The sequence below is a fragment of the Egretta garzetta genome, unplaced genomic scaffold, assembly GCF_000687185.1.
Source record: "Egretta garzetta isolate BGI_Z169 unplaced genomic scaffold, ASM68718v1 scaffold54, whole genome shotgun sequence".
NCBI classification, from domain to species: domain Eukaryota; kingdom Metazoa; phylum Chordata; class Aves; order Pelecaniformes; family Ardeidae; genus Egretta; species Egretta garzetta.
The window spans coordinates 601,496-627,070 of record NW_009259313.1 but is presented as its reverse complement, the minus strand read 5'-3'; the positions used below and the strand labels follow the sequence as shown (position 1 = coordinate 627,070).

General features: G+C 37.2%; 1 protein-coding gene across 1 annotated transcript in view; it reads left to right on the top strand.

The window, feature by feature from the left end:
* Window positions 1-25,575, top strand: part of LTBP1 (latent transforming growth factor beta binding protein 1) — a 184,834-nt gene that overhangs the window by 93,108 nt on the left and 66,151 nt on the right. The window contains exons 7-13 of the mRNA XM_009636439.2: window positions 1,006-1,077; window positions 15,573-15,695; window positions 17,215-17,382; window positions 20,530-20,760; window positions 22,783-22,805; window positions 23,822-23,924; window positions 24,307-24,405. Coding sequence (XP_009634734.1) covers window positions 1,006-1,077; window positions 15,573-15,695; window positions 17,215-17,382; window positions 20,530-20,760; window positions 22,783-22,805; window positions 23,822-23,924; window positions 24,307-24,405 — 819 coding nt within the window. The remainder of the gene's footprint in view (window positions 1-1,005; window positions 1,078-15,572; window positions 15,696-17,214; window positions 17,383-20,529; window positions 20,761-22,782; window positions 22,806-23,821; window positions 23,925-24,306; window positions 24,406-25,575) is intronic.

Genomic DNA, 25,575 nt, shown 5'->3' with positions numbered 1-25,575 from the left:
AACATTTAGAACACTTTTAATAGAAAACAAAAGATCCGACCAAATGTAAGGTATCTCTGTTGTAGCATTCAAATTATGAAAAACTCTCTTGACTCTTATTAAATGCACTTGTGTGATCATAGTGCCAAAAGTTTAGTCCTATATATTTAATAAAGTACTGGGATTTGCCAAGAGGTTAGCTTTTAGTGCATAACCATACAAAGAAGTTATTGCTCTCATTTATGATGTTGTAACAATTTAAGAATCAATAAACAGTTTTCTCTAGTCTCAAAGGCAACCTTAAGTGGAAGAAAGAAACAATAAATAGAAATAAAAATCTAGTTAACCGAACACTTTCTATTTTGGCAAAATTGAATTCAGTCTGTATTTTGCAGTGTTGTTATGCCCTTGACAGATTACACTGATCAGCCAGTAAGTCGCAGTCTTCTAAAATTCAGCAGCTTTGTTAGGTAAATCACAAATGTGCTTTTTTTCTTCTTTTTGCCTTGTGTTAAAAGTTCATTTGCTTCTATTTCCTATGTATTTAAAATATTTTTTTTAATTCACTGTGGCAGGAGAAATGGTACCCAACAATTTTGCTTAACACTGAAGATACTTCTGCTTTCTAAAGCTGCTTTCAGTTTTAAAAATATTGAGTTTCCATCATGAATCTTCAACTTCATCTTTTCCCCACATGACATTTGTAGCTGGTTTGGGAAGGTAATTACTGGAATATTTGAGAACAACTAGGATGAAAGATATCGCCCTGATTTAAAAGATTTTTCTTTTTTGGGAAAAACATAAATTTGACTGGCTAACTGAAGACTTAAGTGGTGTACATGTGGAAAGAAATGGAATTAAGGTTACCTGTACAACCTGTAATTTTAATTTCTTGACCTTTTATGCTTAACCATACATCATAAAAGCTTATAATGATTTTTTTTATAGTTACATAATTTGGCTGTCAGGCTCTCTAACTAAGCATATAAATCAGCAGCATTTAACGGACACAATTTTTTTCTTCAGCTTATCATGGTTACAGTCCTATGATGGAATGTCCACAAGGCTACAAGAGGATCAATGCTACATTTTGTCAAGGTACGATAGCACCCGTAATTGATTGTGTTTATTTTGAGTACCAGTTTTCTGTGACAGATTCTTTGATATTTATGACTTAAATGAATGGATCCAGTCTGTTGATTTGTATTTGGGAAAAAATGTTGAGGCTGCTTTTAACTCTTTCCAAATATTGTAGCGTTTTTTTGCTCCGGGGCCAAAATGGTTTTAAAACTTTTACATATACTCTCTTTTTCTTTGACACTGTATAAAGATGACTTCGTAAGGATTCATTTACTTTGTTTTTCAGTAGAAACACATTGTTCTGTCAGTTCTTTTGCTAAACAGTGAACTTCCAGACTCACTCAGTTAAATCAGGTGAAATTAGCAATAGAGAATAATTTCTATAATCGTGAAAGTATAGAGTATTCAGAGAACATTTCTTTTGGACTTAAGAGTTTAGACACAACAGTACTGAGAACAGCCAGATAACATCACTGGCAAGTGAAAATGAAAAACCATGTGTACCTGGCTGTCATGTAAAGTGGTGACCCACGTACTTCAAGAATGCGCATAGTGCAGGTGAGGACGTATGGAGTTAGATACTGCGTAAATTGTATTACTCCCAGATTATGCCCTATATATATCTTGTGGCTGTACACATAGAAGTTATCAAAACATACAGAGTTGTGGGGCCTCCATGATCGTGTGGCTCCACAGAAAGACTTGGGGCATTTTGATTCTCCTGGCCTACAGCATCTCTATCTGACAAAGCTGAAGAGATGACCACAGACATATGCTCGTTCTTTCTGTGTATCTTAGAGTATTGAACAGACGTGCTAGATGAGGATGTAGGAGAGAGCTTAATTGCTTCTCCAACTTGTTTGGCACAGCTCAAGTAAACAAGAGAAAGGAGCTTTGAGAAGATGTGAGCAATCCTGCAGTGGTTCTCTGGAGAGAGATTTGGGAAGGAAGGGAAGAATGACTTCAAGTGAGGCTGACACTGACCTGTGGTCAGGTTTGTTAGTCATTGTTGACACTGCAAGGGTAAAAGAGGTTCCAACAAATAGTAGTGGTGCTGGAGAGGAGAAAATGAAAGACTAATTGGCATTAAAAGATATATGTAGGCACTTTGGAGATAATTTTATTTAACTGAAAACTTTCAGTTATCACATTGATGCAGGAATGTGCAGCAGCCAGCCACATAGAGAAACTATTTTACCAAGCGAAAAATAGTTTGTAGAGCGCTAAACACAAATATTTACCTGCTTCCACTGCTGAAGGAGATGAGCTGCTACCTGAAAGTATAGGCACTTGAGCCTATCTGCTGCTCAGTTCTCTACCTAGTGGTTTACCATGCTTGCAGGGTAGGGGCATTTGGAGGGTTGTGAGAGAAAATTGGGTTTGTTCAAGATAGTAAAAAACTGAATGGAGGAGAGCTGCAAACTGCATCTCAAGAGCTTGTTCCCTGATCTGCAGTGAAAGACTGTAGAGTCCTCTTAATAAATAAAAAGGATGGGGAGGTGTTGGTGGCAACTTACTGATGAGGACTGCAAAGTGAAAAGGTGAATGAGAAGAGTGTAAGGTATAGATCGACCACCTTTTCATACCTCAAATTAAACACGTAGATGGTACATATATTTCAGCAAGATGCTTCCAGCCACTTTGAAAGTGGTTAGGAGTTTTTTCAGAGTCTGCAATAGGGAGGATTTCTAACTTTGAGCACAGAAGGTGTCTGGAAGGTGCCATGATGCATTAGTACCATCATGCATCCCTCTGAACATGGTCCAGGAAAGACAGGAGCTGTTGATATCTCCAGTAGTTGTGTGCAAACCTCACTGTATACACAAGGGTTTCCTAGACAGCAGCAATCCAGCAGGCATTTAAAGGCGAGCAGGGCATTACAGTTTGTTTCAAGGGATTGTACCCTAGGTGTTGGTAAGCCTTATTTCATGGAAACTTAAGATCCTTAATCAGGAGCTACAGACAGTTAAAAAATGGTCTGGTGCTTGTGAAGGTTGCCAGAAGTAGGCCAGGCAGTTGTTTCACTGAGCTGTGACAGGCTGATAGAGAGGGAGAACATGTGTCTCTGGGTAGGAGCATAAGAGGGAGCTAAGTCCTGCCATGGTAGTGTGCAGAAATCTATACCTGGTGAGCTCGTCATTGGTGGTTGTACTGGGCTTTCATAGTTTTTCCCTGACACGTTTTTGTACTACATAACTAATACTGCAAGACATATGAGGCTTTAAATAGTTTGTTCTATTGCTGATATAATTATCCCAGATGAGAGTGAGTTGTGGACTCTAAACATAACTTGTAGTTGATAAATGGAAACTTATAACCTAGAGTTTAATCAGACAGTGGGGGTTGGATTATCCCACCAGAAGTAGACTGTTGATGAATTGAGGATGGGGACAGTCTCTTAACTTTCTGGAGAGGGCAGAGGTGGTGACTGCTGTAAGTTCCTCTTATTGAGGCTTGGGTGGCTTCTCTGTAATTTACTCACCACCACTCCAAAAAGGAGGTACAAATAACAAAGGAACTGGGAGAAGGAATAGCCGTGTAACAAAGCCAGGATGAAATTCAGTCCTATTGAAGTAAGTAACAAGAGAACCATTTTTTTCAGAGGGTCAAGATTTTGACCTCTGTTTGAGCAGTCATTAGGAAAGCTAGCTTCATACGTGAAAGCTGCTGGCAGGGTGCATTTCAGTCCTGAAACGGTCATTAGCATGTGCTTCTCAATGGGACAGGCCTGTTTGTGTTTACCCAAATCTGACATGATTTTCTAGAAGAGAAGAGGACAGGGAACAAACATGGAGGAAAGCAACAGCAATAAGCTGTGAAAACTGTTTAAGCTGCTGGTGGGGGAGTATTCATATTCTTGTAATAATCCTTACAATTAAATTGGAAAGGAGTTGCACAGCATGTCCATATGCAAGTATACATTTTAATTAGATTATTCTTTGCTGAAAGGGTGTGCATGCTGTGTCCATGCTCAGAAAGGGACGGCATTGCCAGACCAAATAGTAATGGGGATATATTTCTGAATCCCTGCCTGCAGCTAGAAGAGATTGCTGTTTTCACATAGATATTGTCCAACTTTCACTGCCTTTGAAAACTCAGGCCTAAAAGCCTAATTAACCTTTTGTTCTACATTGGTTTTGCAGTCAAAAGCCTCCTTAGTTTACAAAGCCTATGAAGTATTAGTGTGATTAATAACCAGGTCCTGATTTTTTTTTCCTTTCAAGTGAGCGAATTAATGTAATGAAACATTCGTGTCTCTAATGTGTATGTAGGACAACAAAGAACCATCTGTGGGTATGCTAATTTGAACAGTTTAGTGTAATTGCTATCAAGAAAGCTTTTTTCCCTTTAGTAATTATCTTTTCAATGGGATGATTTATTACATGTACACACATGGATGCCCTAAGGCTGTCATTAAAGCCAAAATACAGCTTATCAGAGTTGCAACTTCTTTGTCAGAATCCACATGCAATGCTATTTTCTAGTTCCCTGTTTAGAATTATACTTAGTGTTTCCTCCTTCCGCTAATGGTTTTCTTGGAAAACTGCAATAGAATGAAAAAAACAGCTGGTGAAAAGGTTGGATTCCTTTTTCAGGAAACTAACATATTGCCAATAGAGCACTTCAAAAATCTTATCTTGACGAACTGGAAAAATACCTGAACACTTTTTGGTTTTCAATGAAGTAAAAAGTTGTGCATGGAAGTTCTTGAAAAGTCCCCATATGCTTAAAATTAAATATATATGAGCTTGCAGAAACTAGTACTTGTATGTTGATGGATCAAATTCTGTAATCATGTGCTCTGGGGACTTCAAGCTTTTTTCCCTTGGCTTCATCATGATTTAAAATAAATTCTGAAGGTATATTCTGCCCTTGGACATTTGTCCTTAAAATACAGTAATAAATCTGTTTTCTGTGCATGTTATATATATATATTTTATTACTTTTAAGTAATAAAAGAGCTTTGCTTCATAAGAAATGCTATTTAATGTTACTTAGCTACTAAGTTAACAACCTTCTTTCAAAGAAGTTATTTTATGATGATCATACTGAGAAATAAATATATCTCCAGAAACTGGGCTGGGTTGCTGTTTGGACATTGATTATGTGTTTGAAAAGTGTGGCTCTGCAAACTTGCGTTCCAGTAAATTCCATGCAGAAGCACAAAGCGAGTTGGACTGATTTCTCCTGCTGTGCTACTCTGTCAGCTCAGAAGAAATCAGTGGGTTGTTTCTTAGAATAAGCAACTATTTTTTTTTTCTATAATTTTTAAAAAACCATATTGCAATAGTTTCGATAGCAACCCAGCCTTGTTGTTTGTTTATTTTACCCCTTGTTCTCACTAATCAGTTAATTATTGAAACAATCAGCTATAATGGAGGCAGTAAAAATTGGATATTATATTTTTCTTAGAACTGAGGATATTAATAGTGGTTAACAATATCGCTATAGCAGAAACAGTTGGAACACCGTTTTCAGTGGTGTTGGTAGGTACAGTTGTAATTGATTTTCATAAAGAGAATAAAAACTGATACCTGCAAATTGAGCCAATTTGGAGATCATTCAGTCAGATAGCACTCCCAGTGAAGCCTAGTGTATACCTATGAGAATGAGTCAAATTTTCACAAATAAATGATATAGTCCAGTCTTAATTTGCAACATGAGATATTGTGCGTATTAAAGCACGCACTGCATGAAAACATCTGTCAAGGCAGATATTACTAAATAACATTTAATGACTGACCACTAGGTCATTTCTAATTACGAAGTTGCCCGGTACTTTGGCAAATTCGAATTAGTATATAATTGATCTAGAAGGCTTGCTTTGCTTAAATGCAGCAAAGTGTCTTAAGTGTGTGCGGTTCTTACTGAAAGGCAAGTTGCTCACTTTGCATCAAAAGGAGATAAACCTTTTCCATTCAGTTTTATTACTTAGTCATTTAAACAAAGTCAGTCAGGTTTTGATAAGCATAGAAATCTGATTGCAGAGCTAAGTGTAGAAGCCCCCCTTCAGAAATGTACCTTTCCATGGTGCTTAGGCCTGGAATCAGCTGTGGGCTGCTGCTGCTGAGGTTGCTTGTGTCCTCTGGCACGGGGGACAGAGGGGATGAGAAGGGCTGCAGTACTTTCTAGCCACAAGTTTATTCTGAATATTTCAGTGCAGCTACCAGAGCTGTGGTGGTCTGACTAGGCTTTCTGCTTCTAAAAGTTCCCTTTCTTCATCCAATTTTCATAAGAACCGTCTGGATATCATGACTGTCCTAGCTGGAGGCTGTTGCATATTTAGTTTTTGTGCCTTGTCATCTGTGTGACATATTGTCTTAAAAATTGTGAAATTGTAAGTTGTTTTCTTCTGTTTATGCATGTAATGTGACTTGGAGAATCTGAATTTTTCATTGTCTATTGAGATAGATTTATTCACGTTATCAAAAATGACCTACCAAATGTGTAAAATAGAAAATGCATTGCATGCAAAGGAGATTTGTTGTTTCAAAAGCGGAATTATTGGTTTTATTAACACTAAATCACTTCTTAGTGTTCTTCAGCCTTGTTTATGAAAATTTTAAATGTCTTTTAGTTACTTTGACATAATGTAGTAAAAAAACCAAACCCCAATCCAATTTTGATAGTTGACACTATCATTTCAAAGTCATCAGTCCTCCTGAAAATAAATTTGACTTTACATGAACGGCAACAATGATTTCTTTCAAAAGAACAAATTAAAGACTATTTTTGTTTACATTTGCATTGTTCAAAATTCTTGTAGTGACTTTTTTGAACTCAGACTGTTTTTCTTGAGCAAATATGTTTTCTTTAAAATGAGTAGATAGATTTAAATAACATACTGTCAGAAGATTGCGGCTTTGACCAGAACACGTTAATAAACATGTACATTCAGTTCAAGAATTTTGGTTTTAAGTTAAATGTTTAAATGTGGTTAAATGCTCCAAGCTGTGATGATTTTGATGAGTATAAATTCAATGTGTTAAGCATGGAGATGAACGAATGAATTTCACTTTATAGGAATGTTTCAAATTCCAGTATGTCTGTGACCAAATAGGGGCCTCCCTCGCTATCTGAAAAGGGTAGAGAGTGGACTTGCTCCATGTGTCCAAATGAGCTATGAGGCTGAAGGGAGAGAAGACAGCTTTACACCACCTTAGTGTTTCCTGCAATTCTCCATTAGGCCAGATGGGCCTGGGTGGTCTGAAGAGCTGTTATAATGGTTAACAAAGCCAAAAACACAGTGAACGTCTCCTTCCTAAATACTCTTCCAGCTGGAAGCTGCCAAAGGGAAACACTACAGGGCTGACCCGTCAGCTTTTGTAGGTTGCTCTATAGCAGAACAGCTCTCTGCTGATCAACTAGTCCTTCTGCACCACTTCGCTTGGCTACAGCAGGGCATCAAGCTCTTGAGGTTGTGTTGACCTGTTAATGTGTGGAAGACCAATAGGCAGTTAAGCATTTTCATATTTGCTTGCTGAGGAATCTAAATATTTCAGTAAATGGGCAAATTAAAGGAGGTTACATTAGCTTTATGATGCACCCAGTAACTCAGCATGTTTTACAGTAATCAAGCAAAGCCTATTATTTCAGCAGTGACAGGTACAGATCTCATTATAAGTAGGCACAGGAATTTTTCCTATGATTGGATACTTACACTTGGCATGGTTTGTTATCCTTGGAGAAAGGATACTCAGGCTACGTTATGGTGTCACTAATCCGAGAATAAAGCTGAAATGATTCACTTCCTGAATGTGGTTGAATTGGGCATGCCCTTGCTCAAGGAAAGGTGGGAGAACATTGTATGGAGGTTTCCAGTGGAGAACCAAAGTGGTGTTGAACAGCAGCTAATGCAGCCCCAAAGACTGTTTTAATCCACTTTAAAAGCCATTATAGCACTGGAGAATGCAAACAGAACATTGGAAGATAATACCTTCTGCAGCATGTCCTCCCCACCAGCGCAGAGTTCTTCCATGCATTGTCATACAGTGGAGAAAGATTCTACTACATTGTACCCTTCTGTACACAAATACCTTTATAATGGCCAAAGGAGACCTTCCATTAGGTGTATAAATGCTTTGTCACTTAATTTAAGTACCTTAGAACAGAATGTGATCCCATATCTAACTTATCTCCTTTTAAATTTTTGATTTATATATTTCTCTTTCAGTCTTCACAATTCCCCAGTGTGGAATGCATGTAAGAAGTACTGAACAAGTAAATCAATACTCGAGTAAAAGACCCTGACCCTCATAAAATAAATTGAGAAGTTGAAAAGCTACTGGGGTTTTGGATGTTTAAGCAAGGAAGGACTCTTTAGATAAAAGTAATAAATAAGGGTTAAGTTGTTTTTCAAAATTTTTCTGTTTTGTTTTGGGTTTTTTTATTTCTTTTGGACTATTTAGTCCTTCCCTAAATTTTAGTTACTAGAAGAAAATAGGTGGTTGCATTAACTGTTCCCTGCACTTAGACTTAATGGAATTTAATTTAGTATTGTGATACTCACCCCATGTAATTGGAAATGTGTGTGGTCATGAAGAAAAACTGAGGTAAATTCTTCATCTGATTTTGCTAACTATTTGTGGAACAAGAATCCGGTAAAGTGCTTTCAAAACACAGTTGAGTTTCGGGGTATTTCTAATGTGAAACCTTGAAGATTGCTTTAGCCTGGAAAAAAATCCAAACAAAACCTCTTCGCAAATGTTCTTAGAAAGCAAGGAGAAAAAGCCAGGAGTAAAGGAAACTTTCATTTTGATATCTGAGTTATCCATTCATTTCCATCTTCTATCTACTGATTAATGTCTGTGAAGTTCTTTGAAGATGAAGGTGGTTTTGGACTTAGTAAAACTATACATAATTATCATGGTTTATAACAAGCTCAGTGTTAGCATGTGCTTTCTTGTTTAAACGAATACCATCTTACGTTGCTCCCATCTTCCTCCTTCACTTCTGTTTGGTTTGGAGGCTTGTTTGGTTTAAAGTAATGAAGATTACTTTGTTCATAGTTGCGCTCTTCACATGAGCAGACAAGCATTCAGTTACAAAATGGTTGTTTTACCTTGTTTTTTTTCCCAGGAAATTCAGTAGCAGTGAGTCATTAACACATTGAATTTTCTGAGAGCAAGTTGACCTGACACCCAGTAGGCCTATAAAAATCTGTGGGAAGGTATCAAACACTGACTGTTGTTGTTAAGAGGGACTGTTTTAAGTTCTCTTTAGTGGGGAAGATTGTGGGAGAGATTAGCAGTGGTTTGGTTACAGCATCTGGGTTGTTCAAAGCCGGGAGCACTGTGGTGGCTCTGGAGGAGAGCGTGACGGCTGACCTTGCCATATATCAAGCTGTGTGCTTAGAAGAGGGTATAGGAGGAGCTGAGACACAGCAGTCTCATCTGTACAGTACTGCAGCACCACTATCGAGACCCCGGTTATGGCAAAGCTTCTCTGCATTTGGATGAACTTGTGAGAGCGGAGTCACCAACAGAGCCTCTGAGATCGCATGTGGCTTCCACTGCCATCTCAACAGATTGAAATTGAGTGAAGCTTTCATTTCTTGTCAAAGATTCATGGAGATGGATTATCAAATCTAGGAGCACAGTGTGTCAAGGACCAGTTCTGTGTATCTGGCATGTATAACACTAAAGAGTAACAGCAAAGGGTCAGGCTGTCAGTCAGTGAAGAACGACAACGCTTCTTTCATGCCAGTGGGGTTACACCAGTTTATTACCATTGAGAAGGGTCAAGACATTCACGTTATCAGGCACCAGCTATTACAAAACCAGTTCTTTATAAATCATAAGTAACTGCACCTACTGTGAGAGTTTGCTGCGGAGCTATTCAGGGTGCTGTGTGGAAAAACTCCTTGCTTAAACCTTTTTTTTCCTGTGTCACTATTGCAGAGGCTTTTTACCAGCGGAACTTTGTTACTCTGTTTTCTTTGGAAACTGAAAATTAATATTTAGTTGGTCTTTAGAACACTTTATTTACATATGTATGGTTTTATAATATTGCTATATAGCCCTTGAAAATATTTCCTCTGTGTAGATGAAGGTGGTTGATCAAATCACTCTACAAGCATGTCAGTTCGTACTTCTGCACAACAAAAGATTATTCAGACAACTTTAATGTAGCTTTTTCTCTAGTTTTTACATTGGAACAAATTAATTCTCATCGCTTTACTAATTTAAAACTGAAATATTTTTTATGTCCATATACAAGAAGTAGAGGGCTAAAAAGAATAAAAAGTTTGTTAAGCTTGAATCAGATTTCCAGTTGCCTGAATAAGTTGATTCCAGTGTAATTTGCAAAGCTGGGCAGGCTGGCAGGTGGTAGGAAACATTTTGGGTAAGTGGACTTTTACCACAGTCTGAAATATAGTGAAGTAGATAGTATATCTGGAAGGTTTTTTGCTTTTGGTTTGTTTTGTTGGTTTTGTTTTTCCTCAAAGATGTTAAATAAACACTGTTCTTACATGTATGTATGTTTCTTTTGAAAATTTGAAGGGTTTTTTTATCAACTTGTGGCTTGTTCCTGTTGAATCCCTAGATAGGCTTGTGTAATTCAGCACAGAGCATCAGCTCAGAAATTCTATGAGCTCATTGAGAAGACATGACTTGGAAAAAAGGCATTAAAAATACACTGTAATTACGTTATGCTGAGGCATCAGAGCATGCACAATAAAGTTAACTTTAAAAACGACAAATTTAGCAAGAGAAATATCCATATCAGGAACTCTAGAAGGAACATCCATTGGTATTTACATACATATAAGCTATTACTTAAATGTAGCTGTGCCCACCTTAAATAGCAATAACTCTACATAGAATCATAGAATCACTTTGGTTGGAAAAGACCTTTGAGATCATCAAGTCCAACCTTTAACCTAACCCTGCCATCCCACCACTAAACCATGTCCCTAAGAGAAGAGGCCGACCCCCACCTCCCTACAGCCTCCTGTCAGGCAGTTGTAGAGGGCGATCAGGTCTCCCCTCAGCCTCCTCTTCTTCCAGACTAAATAACCCCAGTTCCCTCAGCCGCTCCTCGTATGACTTGTGCTCCAGACCCCTCACCAGCTTGGTTGCTCTCCTCTGGACGTGTTCCAGCAATGCAACATCTTTCTTGTAGTGAGGGGCCCAAAACTGAACACAGTATTCAAGGTGCGGCCTCACCAGCACCGAGTTCAGGGGCACGATCACTTCCCTACTCCTGCTGGCCCACACTATTTCTGATACAGGCCAGGATGCCATTGGCCTTCCTGGCCACCTGGGCAAATGAATGAGGTGTTATGTTTTCAAATACTAGATGTACAAGAACAGTTCATCTGGGAAGAGGTTTAATACAGAGGCAGTGATGACAGCATCTGTGAATGTTTCCTGAAGAATAGTTGAACCATTTGGAAAGAAAGATGACTGTGTATTGATGAATTATAGGAAGATCCCATCTACCTGCAAGTTAGCCACTTCAGTAAATAATGCTATGAAACCTTCACTATTAGTAGGCAAAACTCTAAAGCAGGCTACAGCAGGTATGCCCAAATGTGTCCAAATGTGTCCAAATGTTCCTATACCAGTTTTTCTCAGCAGTGACATGAAACAAAGTTCAGATCTGTAAAAGCATGCGTAATCTCTGTTTAGATTATATTTAAATTCAATTTACTTTATACAGATAAACTCTAATAGTGAATTTTAAAGACTTAAATATAGGCTATGTTAAAAAATGTTCATTATAAAATCCAAATATTACAGTTGCTACTAGGTATTCAAGACCATAGAATCATAGAATAGTTTGGGTTGGAAGGGACCTTTAAAGGCCATCTAGTCCAACCCATCTGCAGTGAGCAGGGACATCTTCAACTTGATCAGGTTGCTCAGAGCCCTGCCCAACCTGGCCTTGAGTGTTTCCAGCTCAGCTAGTTGAAGTCTGTAACCTGCAACTAGTATTTGTTAAGGTGCAAAGCCAGATTTTGTACCCTTTTTCTTCATTTCACTGTGTGTGTGTGTATATATATGTATTTCAGTTGAGTAGCTGAGTTTTTCAACTTTGAGTAACTGCTTGAGAATTATAACAACAGACATCATTTTTTCCTTCTATAACATACAAATATAGTTCTACAAACTTAAAAGGTTCATTTGAGTAGTACAGCTAGTACTAGCATTGTGAATAAAATGATTAAAATTTAAGTTAGAAAGCAGGTTTCATAAATGGGTTTTTTTCTCTTACCTATCTGTGTCTTTGCAGGATTTTACTTTGTTTTCTATGTGCCCAAATACTTTCATTATTCAAATAATAAAACTTACCCACATATAGATTTTTAACATTCCTTAAAATGAAGCTTGATGCAAACAATGAGTAAAGTTATCATCTAATAAATGAAAAATGCATCGTTAATCATTTTAAACATTGAAAGTACGAATGTAGTTATGTAACTACTTAACTTGCTTAAATACATGTAGAACAGTAGGGTTATCCTCCTAGATAGGAAGGAAAAGTGCCAAATTTTTCAAAATTGTGACGTAGGAGCAGATAACAATTTTTTTCAATGGTTGACAAACAAGAGACTTGGTCTTCCCTTGAAAATAAGAACTATAAAATCAAAGTCAAATTAATATTATTTAAAATAAGTTGTCTTTTTTTTTTTTCATGGATATGTATTCCAGAAAAGGTGACAAGAAAAAGCAGTATGTTATGTATGTCCCCTGGGAGAGATCTTCCTTTTTTTTCCCGGTAATATAGGTTAATTTTCCTATAAATAAAAATATATACTTAGAATTTGTAAAGGGAGAAAGTTGTTTAAAAACATTTGGCTATTACAATGTAGAAAGTGAGCAATTATTTTCACTATATGTACCAGTGTCAACACCAACAAATAACTAATATTAAATGATAAAAAGCAAAAAGATTAGAATAAAAGAGCACAGTCCTTGTTAAAAATATGTATCTGAATTTTAAATTTTTGATATTATCTTTCTTTCATCCTTAATTTCTCCTATTTTTCCTCTTCCTCCAGAATCTATAGGTGCTTTTTGCACGTATGTGTGTGTAGTTTGTGGATTTGTGTAACTGTGTTGAGGGTTTTAATTTTGAACTGAACCCGGTTATCGAGATTTTTCCCTGCATTCAGACTAAAGCATACTGTCTCTTCCTCTAACTTGTTTCTGATGACAAAGTCAGTGCTTCATCAAAGCAAGTAGAATTGTTCCATGGCTTAGCATTTGAGGACCTATCTGACAACCCAAATTGACAACAGGTAGAAAATTCACTAGTGGGTTCTTGAGTGTTCCAGTATTAGCTTCTAGGTATTTCGTAGTCTTCTCTTCCGTTATGTTCCTTGTTGTGCGTGATGTTTGAGAGTGGTGGGTTAGCAATACGACCTTTCCTCCTGACAACTTTACAACAGCATCAGTGTTTCTATTTCAGGCTGTTTCAATAATTTCTTTAGTTTGCTAGCTGTTAAGATTTAAGTTAATTCCCCACAACAGTCACAAAAGATAATGGTATTGAAACAATGATGATTTTCCTTTTGAGATGAGTTGGCACTGTTAGATGCAAGCACTCTTTAGATGCCTTCAAACATGTTTTGAGGTTTCAGGGCAAAAGGAAGAACCTAGTCAGACTAAGCAACTGAAGAAACTCTCTAAAATTTTTCGAGTACATCAGAACAAGTCTAGTGTACTAGATATTCTGTATTAATGCAGTCTTTACATAAGATACTCATGTGCTTATTATGGGGCATCCTCCTCCTCACAGATTGGATGGGTCAAAGGTTAAACTGCTGTAGGAGAGTATCTCAGCAGGGTTTTGTGCTCTTTTCTTCTACCATTCTCCTTTTTAAATAGCCCACTCCTCTGAGGTCAAAAAGTCACATAGTCTGGGAATTTCACTGAAAATTCCTTTGAGGCAGAGCTGATCCTTTGTGATTCATGTGGTTTCAATCACATTTCATCCAAAGTTCTAGGATATAAATTATCACTCTGGGTTACATGTGGCTGAGTGCACAGAGGCGGAGTTGATCCAGGTGGTGTCAAGATACTAGATTAGGTATAGCATTGGAAGAGCTGAGGGATAAGCTCAACACTGAATATTTGGAAAAAATTGCAGCTGACATGGCAGCTGCTAGGATCTACTGTACTGTGAGTTTGTCGTGCGCTTCTGTGTAGTGGGACAGGTAGGCAAACTTGTGGAGAAAAATGAAGAAGAAGGTAGGAATGTTAAAGATTCTTTGTCTAGATTTCCAAAAGCAAACTCCAGCACGTCTGTTATATTTTACATATTCGACTTCTTACCCTCATTGACTGTGTTGAATCAGGCAGCAACATACAATGAGGTCAAATAAAATGGTGAAGGCTTTATAAAAATTAAGAGGAAAGGTAATATATATTTTGGATAAAATGATCACTAATACCTGATTTCCAATGAGCTAGCTGGAATATGAGAGTTCCACTTGAAGCTTGTTTACCCAGCAAGGCATTTTTTCCTAGCTTAGGGATAGGGATGGGAAATCTTGTGCAGAAATAACGCACATAAACCTTTTAAAGTAAGTCTGTTTCAGTGTGCTGTCTCCTATTTTTCTGAGAGGAGGCATCACAATTTATGACAGAGACAATTATAATTTGGGGAGGATTACTACTATTTTTTATTATTTTAAGGTTTTGATTACCAGTGCAAGCTACATTGTTACTGTCTCCTGAAATAAAATCCTAGTTTGGCTGACTTAGTTACAGATGGTATCCAGATGATTGTTGGACAGGTCCTCTTCTGAGAGTAAGTGAATTATATGTACAACCCCAAGCGTGATAAAAGGCCTGAGGCCCAAGGCTTGGGCATGGGTGAATAATTCAGTGAGACCCTGAGGAGGACACTGATGCAGGTAGCCTCGTAACAGCAAATTTTGTCAAAGCAGTTGTTAATTACTAAAAAGTTGCGTTCCCATGGATGTAATCCTTTTCTCCCCATGTCGCGTATGTTCTGTGCTTCCTGAAGCATATTTTTGCTATTTAGATGGTAAGCTCTTTAGGCTAGAGATGGTATTTTTGCATTGTGCTTCTTCCAGCACAATGAACCTTCAGGTGCTGCTGAATACAAATACTGATAAAAACTGTATTAAATGTGTCAAGCAGTGTTCCGTCCTGTATAAAATATACTACATCGCTTAAAATTCGCCTCTGTGAATGTTCTTGTGAGTTGTGTTGGTGACTGCAAGCGATCATCTAGTCAGGAAAAGAGGGGTTGATAAGCCAGTCAAAGTGTATTTTCATTTTTAATTCCAAGTACTTGAGAATGATATATAAATGTAATTGTTTTTTCTGTTAAGTTCTCAGCAGTGTTTTAAAAGGTTATAAATCAAACGTTGTCAGTTTGAGAAAAAGTGTTGATTGGAATGTTAACTCGTAACAGTTGTGCTGCACATATTTAAGTAGGTAAGATACCTTCTGAAGAAAGAAGAATATTAATACAGTATCTGATTATTATCTGATTATATAATCAGTATCTGATTCTTTTCAATTTTTCCGCAGACATCAATGAGTGTCAGTTACAGGGAGTATGCCCTAATGGTGAGTGCTTGAATACCATGGGCAGCTACAGATGTACCTGCAAAATGGGATTTGTGCCAGATCCTACTCTCTCAAGATGCATACGTAAGTAATGGTGCTAATCAAAGTACCAAAATAAATAACTTAGTTGCACTTTAGATAAGGATTTATTTGACTGGCCCCAACTCTTCTAAGCTGTCCCTGGTTTTTTTTCTATCCCTGCCTCCTCTTCTCAGCTTATTCACTTTATTTAGTCAGTCTCAGTGCTCGTACCTCTTTTCTGTCTCTTTGTACCAGTAGCTGTCCAGGATCCTTGCCGTCTTTTCCTGCTTTTCTTGTCACAAAACCTTCAAAGCCACATCCAGCCTCCTCATAGACTCGCTCTTTCTTACCAGCCTAGAGTTCTCCTTCCCACATTTTTTTTCCCCCCTCTCTTCTAGTTCCCCAGCCAAAATCATCTCTGTGTCCTGCCCTCCCCTCTCCCACCTCTGCAGCTTTGACCTGGGTAGTTTCCATTACTAAACATTCAGCCCAGGATGGTCTTTGGCACATTTTCTTTCTGATTAAGAAGGATTAAAATTAAGAAAGTATTAGGAGAAAGAAAAAGTTGTGAACAGCATGAATGCAAATATTTTCCTTTTAATCAGCTTTTACTTGGTTTGAGATCAACTACTTCTGCAAGAAGAAAAGAAGGCATGGAGAGCAGCTACATTTCTCACTTTAAGTTTTTTTGGAAGAATATTTACGTGTGAAAAATACCTCATTTCTTAAGCTCCTTACCTGAGCTATCTTTAGATTTATACGATACAGTCTGCAGGTGAATTCTTTCATTTTTTCAGCAGAATTATATTGTGCTACTAGGTAACAACACTCTTACTGAGAGTTTGTCAGCATTTTGAAGAACTTCTTATCACTTTTCAGTTTAACACCAGAAAAAAGGAATTGGTTTTCAGTTTTGCTTTTACATGTCATGTTGAAAATCAGATAGTCTTTGTATTTTTTTGAGTTAAGTGAACATATTACGCAGAACCGTTAACTGTATGTGAATGTGGATGCATAAATTAGAAAGCTGGAGGGATCTTAGCTTCCTGCTACCTCATAGTAGTCATAGTTTATGGCCTTTGACTCTTCTACATTAAATCTAAGCATAACAAAATGTAAATATGTAATTGTCTCTTTTATAAAAAACATATCATGTGTGATACTTAATCCTTTTGCAGTTTTATTTATATAGCCTACTTATAGGTGGAAGTTCCAGTGGCTATGTAGTTTGACACAACTGTGAATTGCTAGTGACCAACCTTAGTCTTCAGCAGTTGCACTTGTGTACAAGTGAGAGCTGATTCTGACTGTTTATTGTGGCAGCGTGGCAACTGCCCGTTTGGATTTATTTTTTTTCCTTAAAACACTTCTTATCCTTGGTCTAGCATTAGTTAGAATTAGGAGTATTTGATGCAAAATAAGAATTTTCTTTTATGTTGTGATTATGTCTTGAGATAGGTTTTTGAAACAAAACTTGTACAGATAATATTAATCCATTTAACTGGTGTTGGAAATCTAGTTGCATTTCTCTGTTTTGCTTTTCATGTGAACAGTACCATCCTCTCTTCCACTTTCATTGCAGCTGATAATCCTGTAGTTGCTGAAGAAAAAGGACCCTGCTACCGGTTTGTTAGTGCAGGAAAACAATGCATGCATCCTCTTTCTGTTCAGCTCAGCAAGCAACTTTGCTGTTGCAGTGTTGGCAAAGCCTGGGGCCCACACTGTGAGAAGTGTCCGCTTCCAGGAACAGGTAAGAACTGCCCATTCAAAATAAAAGCTCTTGCCCCCCCATTTAAAAAAAAAAAATAATCCAAGAATTTATTTTAAACAAGAAGTGTTCATCAGTAAATTAGGAGAGTTCTCTACATGAGAGTAGAATAATCACATATATAGTATTTTTTATAGGGATTTGATTAAAACAAAGGAATTATCTTTGATATCTTGTGATATAATTCCAGATTAACAATATTTGCATCTCAGAAAATTTGCTTGAACTTTTATTTTCCATCATATGAAGACGAATTTATTGTACATTATATTCTGACTATAGATACAGGCAAATTAACCCAAAATCTAATTAATACTCTACAGTTGTTAAAGGCACCAGTGAAAGGATGACAACTTCTGAGAATTAGGTTACAGAACTTCGTGTTGTAGTTAACATTACAGTTAGTGAGATATGTACGGGAGTATCTCTGCTTTCTAACCTTCCTTCATATCTTTGCCATCCTTTTTGAGGAATGTGCCAAGTATGGTGTTGCCTTTTTAGCAATAAACTGGTAGTTAAACATTTCATGCCACCTCTCATTTAATTCCTTACTTGACACATAAAGCTCACTTGTATAATCAGTGTTCAGCTGGAGTCCTGCTTGTTTTCTAAATGCATGAGGATTTGGAAAATCCTAGCTTGGTTGGTCACTACCTTCATTTAGGCTGCTCATAGATTAAGATACCACATATTACAGACACTGATCACTGCTTTTGAGTACCTTGTATTCCTCGATTTTGCTTAAAACTTAAATGACCAAAGTTGGAGTCTTTAGTAAAAATCAATCGAATATTTTTTTTAGTCCAAATGTATGGCCAAATTAATCTTTTTTGAAAGCATCATTGCTTATTGTAATATACAGGATGTACACGCTGTTCAGTATTTTAGCACAGGTATTTGTAATGGTAATCCACTTCTTGCTGAAGCTGCTGCTGCAGATGTCACCGTTATGATACAGGTCATATATTTCTCTGGAGTATTTTATAAAGATTCAGATTTTCAAAATTAGCTAGCTGCTTTTGGAGATCCACAGCTAGCATCAGAGACATGATGAGAGCAGCAGATTCCTTTTTTGAGTTGGGCTTACAGAAATGAGAGTGACCAACATTTTTGAGCATTTAAATTGACTTTTAAAGCCATTGTTTCCTGTGTGACCACTGAGTTCCTAGACCACTGATTAGGATTTTAAAAGTCCAGTTCACTTTCAGATAAATAATATTCCTATGTCTTTTTAATGGAGAAAAAAGTCTATTCTCATCAGATGACTTGCAATTTGAATGCAGATGCTTTAAATCTATGAGAACATTGCATGAGGCTTTATGCCCACTTGTGTGCATTCTGGAGCAGAGAATATGTCTTTTTGCAAAGTTGACTGCTCTCTAGTCATAAAAAGTACATCATTGAATATTATGTGGAATTAGTTATTTTAGTGATTTTTCTTAATGAAAAGACTTCGGAGAGAATATTTGTGAGTAGAAAATTCTGATGAGCTGTGTGGGAAACACTTTTCCCATTTCATGACAACTTTCATGATTTAAAAACATGTTCCTTTCTGTAACAGGTAAAATTCATAATCTTTCAGAGTTTTCTATGAAAAATGTGTGAAAGTGGGATACTCCAGAATGGGGTAATGTATGTACTGTAGCATCCCATCTTAATTTAAGAGTAATTGAATTAAAAAGTCGTGATCTCACTCTCTGATGGCTTTTAAAATAGTTGTACAAAATAGGCCAGCTTTGTATACCCAGGTGTTGAGAGCACTTAGCAGAGCTGTGGTAGCATAAGGCTAACATTTCTATTCAGCTTTTGAGAGAATATGACTTGAAACAAGATTTCCTACATCCCAAGTATGCATCTGAAGGGACCATCAAATTTTCTCGGTCTTCCTCCTTTGATCAGAATTTCCACCCTCAGTTTGGGTATTTTTGTGGCAAGTTTTGATATTAGCATTTCCCAACAAAGTGTATTTCACTTAATTTAATCAGTTTGATCCTTCATCTTTTCTATTACTGTGTTCTATTACCATCAGAACACAGTATGTAATTAATGCACACTGCAGTTTAATGAATTAATCTGTGGAGTACCTAGAGCTAGTATTTTCTGGTTTTATTTTAGATGCTAACTCATTTTAAAACCCTGATGTGTTCAAAGCAGAATTTGTAAACTTATCAATGTCCCACTCAGCACATCTCTTAGGAAGCTGTAAGACATCACATCAGGCACATGGGAGACTGAATCTTTGGTGTTTCTTCCCAACATAGCTTTACCTAGAGCAATGAGGACAATGAAGCACTCTCTCCTCAAGACTCCTGAAGGTCTCCCTGTCCCTGACAGGAGCATAGCTATTATCTTTAATGGGGAGGAAGGCTGACCTGTATTTCTTTTTCATTCTAGTCTTCCACTAGGACTGCAAAACCTGATGCTCATGTAGAGCAGCTGCAGAGATCAGAGCAGGTGCTGCTGCCTGACTTTCATTACCTTTTTCTGTAGCAGCTTTATAAATGAGATTATTTCCCCTCTCTTCCAGTGGTGATTTGGCTTTTTATGATTCCCATCTTGTTTTTATCCAGCCCACTGAGGTCAGTGGAAAGACTTACTCAATTCAGTCGAATTTGGATCAGGGCTGGTGTGAGACCTCTGATGTAGTCAAATGGGATCCTGGGAATGAATGTTGTTACTGGTTGATATTCGTCTGCTCCTCTAGTACAGGGTGGTGAGCATTATTCCTTTGGTTTTGGCAAAAAGAGAGAATGGTAGTGATCTTCATTCCTTACGCAATGTAGATGATGATGATAATTTGCATATTTAAATTCATATTCAGAAAGGATATAGTGTTTGAAGAGGATTAATACAAAAAGTTATCTTGATACAATGATAGATAAAACATAACTGAAGAAAGATCGTAAACCGGAGTGGAAACTTCCTAGGAATAACAGCCAGAACATGCTTTTAGGAGAATGCTCAGTCATATTAGCATGCAATGCATAGCTTGTCTTTAAATATTTTTTTGTAAAAATGTATATACAATACGAGATTAAATTTATTAGTGGTAGTCATTATATTTTCCACTATGTCAACATATTGCACTTTTAGACTCCTAAAAGGAATATTTTCCCATCCCAAATCTAGCTGCTTTTAAGGAAATCTGCCCTGGTGGAATGGGTTATACGGTTTCTGGCCCTCACAGAAACAAGCTATATCATCACCCTGCAGTTAGAGTACAGCCACCTGTCATTGGCAAGACCCCGATTACTCAGCCTGTTGCTAAAGGTACTTCTCCACCTCTCCCAGCAAAGGAAGAGCCAGTGGAGGCACTGACCTTCTCACAGAAAAGTGAGACTGAGATGGCTGTGCAAGAAGGTGAGAGTGGGAAAATTTAGTCTTTCTATATTTCTATGCATGTGTCTTCAATGGTATGTTTCTTTGTGGAGTAGCTGCGTACAGTGCAGGCCAAAGAGGCGTCACTTCCCACAGCAGAGCATTCCATTGTGGAGTATAATGTGTTACACGATTTACTTCTGAAAATTTATCTGTAGCTCCTACCAGATGCTGGGAACACCATGGAGAGAGAGATACTGCTTTAATCTCATTAATTTTTATGATAAGAAATATTTGGTTTAAGACTTTTATAAAGATATAATCTCTAATACATAACAAAGGACTCAAATCGGGCTTCAATTTACTGTATTTGGGGTAGCAGAGGCTAAGGGGTTTTCATCATCTTCCTTCTATAAGCTCCTGTAGATTTGTACCACCTGATGTGGACATGCATCCTCTTCATGTGGTCTGCTCTCACCCCTGGAGCTGTGCATGACCATGTTGGATCAGCCCCTCTCTGCTGGGCTGCTTAATGATTAGTTAGTTGACTCTTCTAAGGTATTTTTCTCAGACTTTGTTTTCTGAAAGCTCTTCTAAGAACTTGTAGCAGCTGAAATTTTCCTGAGTCTAAAACAAATTTGCAGAAGCAAAGAAATGCAGAAAGCAGCACTATTATAAATACATTGCCAGCAAACTTGGCCTGAACTAATTGTAGACAAGAAGAAATACATTGCTGAAGAACCCTCTCATGATTTTTAGTACTTAATAGGTTATTTCTGAGTAGCAGTTCTGTATCTGTGTAGCAGGCCATTCTTAGAAAGAGTTTCAGTCAGCTGACTTTGCATAACTCTGTGCGACATGGGTTACTTTCCAGTTAAAATCACTGCTCTAGTTTTCCTTTCAAAAAGAAAATGGAGCTAGACTGAATCTGGAGAGAAAAATAAAATATACTTACAGACTGTGCTGGATCATAGAATCTCACGTAAAACTCTGGGCTTTTCTATGTTACAAAGTGGAAAAAGGTGGTGTATCATTTGTTAAAATACTAGTTCAGTAATTAGAAAGATTGCCACAGTCTAGTAAATCTTCAAACACAGAGAATCTGGAGAAGAAAGGAGTATTGCTTTTTTCTAAATAAAAAACTTTAAAACATATGCGTACTCTAAGTCAGTAGTGACACATACACGTTTGAATTGTATATTCCATTTTTGGATATGTTTGCATTTGGAATTTTTGAGATTTTATTAGAAGTTCTTCCAGTTCTGATAATCAGCCTTTCTGCCAAAACTGAAGAAACTTGAGTGAGAAGAATGATTTTTTTTTTTTTTTTTTTTTTTTTTTTTCATAGCTGTGTAAAACTCCCTGCTTTTTTTTTTTTTTTTTTTTTTTTAAATCTATCCTTTGGAAAATGTTGATTGTGAAAAGAAAAATATTCTTACAGGTTTTTACAGAAGCATATAGATTTTCATCAGTGAAAGACAATTGAAAAAAGGCAAACTGCAATGGAAAAATGAAAATTTATAAAAGGGTATATCTCTCCTTCCCAGAAAAAAAGTCACTTTTGTGGAGGAAAAGAACCTCCAAACCACTTTTGCTTCCTTAAAGAAAAGGCAAATTTCAAAACTTGATTTTTTTCAGTAAATTCTTGCAAATTTGTTAATGGTTGATTATATACCGTTATGATATTAATTCACCTCTAAAATAATTACAGATGTTGACATTCCTTGGAAGGAATTAAAAAGTTTAATCAGTGAGTTAATAGCCTGTGGGTTTCTTGGATTGTTTCTAAGGGAACAATTGAGAAACCTATAAGGCAGCTGAATACTGAATAAATCATTACAAACATTGGCCAGTGTGTAGAAGCTTATTCTGGTTTCAAGTTAGTTTTTACGCTTGCTTCAGGAACATTACTTCAAGTTTGCACCATTTTGGAATGAGGTTAGAGTTTGAATTTTTTCTGCGATGGCGACAACCACTTTCAAATGTGCTAGTAGTTTTAGGTAGAATGTGTAAGTAAATGTTATGTGAAGACTGATTAATTTTCTTTTCTCTTTCTGGTTTTAGTGGCAACTGCAGCCCCTGATCAGGTAAAACATGATGTGATTTATCTAGGAATTAGAATGCAGACCACATGTACAAGATGTGATACGCTAACTCTGAAAAGGATTTAGGATTTGTGAGAAACAAATAACTCACTGTGGACTTACAGTGCAAACCCTGAGGCGAAAAGAGCTCGTTATTACAATGTACAGCAACAGGCAGGTAGTGAGGTACAGGAAAGAGATTACTTCAATCTCTCTTTAGGGCACCGGTGGAAGGTCTGGTACTATATTGTTCTACCTGTTCTGGAGCCTGTATTTTAAAGAGGAGGTTGAAAAATGCAGACAGTATGAAGCAGAGCCACAAATACTGACAGCTAGAGAAAACGAGTTGGGGAGAAACAGTATGAAGCTTTGAAAACCGCTTGTGACACCTGCTTAAGAGACTCATATTAATGCCAGTTAGTTTCCTAGGATTTTTTAGGGTCACTGTGTATTCAGTGGAGAAGAGCAGGTGTGCATCTGTGTTAAGTCCCCTGTTCTGCAGGTTCCAGGTTCTCTTATGTTGAAGATAATGGGATTTATTGGGAATAACTGCAGGTGTGCTTCATTTTATTTTCTTAGACTTACAAGCATCTTACACTTTCATAAAAAAAAAAAAAAGATGGTCAGTGCAATAGCGGAGAGAACCTTTCACGCTGGTCAAAGACTTAGAGACATATGTTATTGTATACTTTTGTGTGATGCTGAATTGTAATTAAATACTATTTGTAAGCAATTAAAGACCAAAGGATGGGAGAACTATGGAGAGACAAAACCAAAGATACAATTAGAAGCTCCACAAAATGGCTGCTTCAAATAAAATCAATGTTAAATTGTATGCCATTGTCTAAACATAGTATTCCATGTTCTTTCAGGCTTAAGTTGATAGTAATTAATGATCTGCTATCAAAAGCCACTCATGTGAGAATGTTAGCAGCTTCTCGAGCCAGGATTTTGTGGGTTGTTATGATAGCTGAATTAAGAGAATTTTTCAGAATGTAAATTTTTAATCATTCTTTTAGGAATTAGCTTCCCTTGATCAAGAAAAGCAGCCTGATCTAGAGCCTGGGCAGCCTCAGCTTTCTCCTGGAATTTCAACAATTAACCTGCATCCACAGTTTCCAGGTAAATTGTTTTGACTTGTCTTATAGTATGAGAGTATGCCTACAGTTCTTTAATGAATGGGGAGGTAGCAATTGTAACAGAGGTTGATGAAAAATTAATTGTGGTTTCACAAGCAATTTTTCCACAAGTAGAATACAGGGCGGGGAGAATCATACTATTGTGCTTGCTTTCTTTAGCAGCTCAGGTTTTTCACAAGCAGTAGAATGACAGAAAACACTATTATACGATTTTTTTCTACTCCAGATATAAGCAGAGTAAACTAATGAAAAGCTCCAGTGTCTTGCTCATTCAGTATCATGTGTGAGTTCTTTAGGCAGGTTTTTTTTGAATGCTTTAAGGGGGTTTTTTTGGATGTGATTGATTTCCATTCCATGTCACACAGTAGTGATTGAGAAAACATCTCCTCCTCTGCCTGTTGAAGTTGCTCCTGAAGTCTCTACTTCGAGTGCAAGTCAAGTAATTGCACCTACTCAAGTTACAGGTATTGTACTTCCTTTTTAGAACTAAAATAAATTAAGAAATGACTGTGAGTTCCTGACACTATAACTTGTTCCATGCTACTTCTGAATTATAATAGCAAAGAGAATGTAGCTGTAGAACAGAAAGGAATACTCTGGGGAGAGATCGAAAGTACAGAACAGCACAGCAATGAGGGTACAGTCAACAGAGTTAGGACTGGACCCTCCCAGGATGTACGTGCCATTTTTGTGCCCACAAATAAACGATACAAGGAAAAACTAGTAATTCCACCTCAGATTACATGATCTGCAACCAAAGTCCAGAACTGAAGACTTCTTGGCTAAAAGTCAGATCTTTAGAGAGCCTGCAAATGAGTTCATGAAGTATATGTGATCGTGTCCTTTGAGGGATGTAGACTTCATGGGATGTAGATCACAGTGTTCTCCAAAAAGCAGATGAGGAGTTATTGTAAGGTCTATTTTGAAATGTTCTTTTGATGTTTGTGCTTCTTCCTTTTTTGATGTCTTAAAGTTGTCTTTTTTACATCCATGTGTCAAGAAGTGAAAATAACAGAAATGCAAGTAATGCTTCTGTTACAGCTGAAACTTTTCCAAGTGATGGCTGTGTCCAAAAGGCATGAAAATTTCACTTGCTGTACATTTGAAAACAAAAATGTGAATGTACTACGTGTGTATACAGGAGAGCATTACAATGTCACATTGGCTAGTCTCTCAGATTTAACACAGGCTTTGAAGTATTGCAATATCCAGGTAAATACTTTGAGATGCAGTATTGCATATGGAAGAGATATCTAGGCCTACCAAAAGGTTTCCCAGTTTGCATTCACAGGGAAAATTGCCCATGCTTTAATAAAACTTTAGCTCTTCAAAGACGGCTTTGCTTCATGCAGGAATGGATTTTTGAGTTGCATGCAGTATGCATAGGGTGTAAATCACTGGTTGTTTGAAGTACGATTCTGCCTGCAGTTAAATCCTCCTGAATCTACTGTGTAGGAGTAGAGAAAGTATCCTGTCCTTCACATTCAGCTGCCTCCCTCAATTACCTATAATTACAGTTTGTCAATCCTATATGAAAGTTCTACTACTGGTGATTGTCAAGCCAGAATTTGGAAGTCAGCTCTGCTGTGATTATGCCCCTTCTGCCAGATAACTCCCTGCCTCCCTACAAGGAG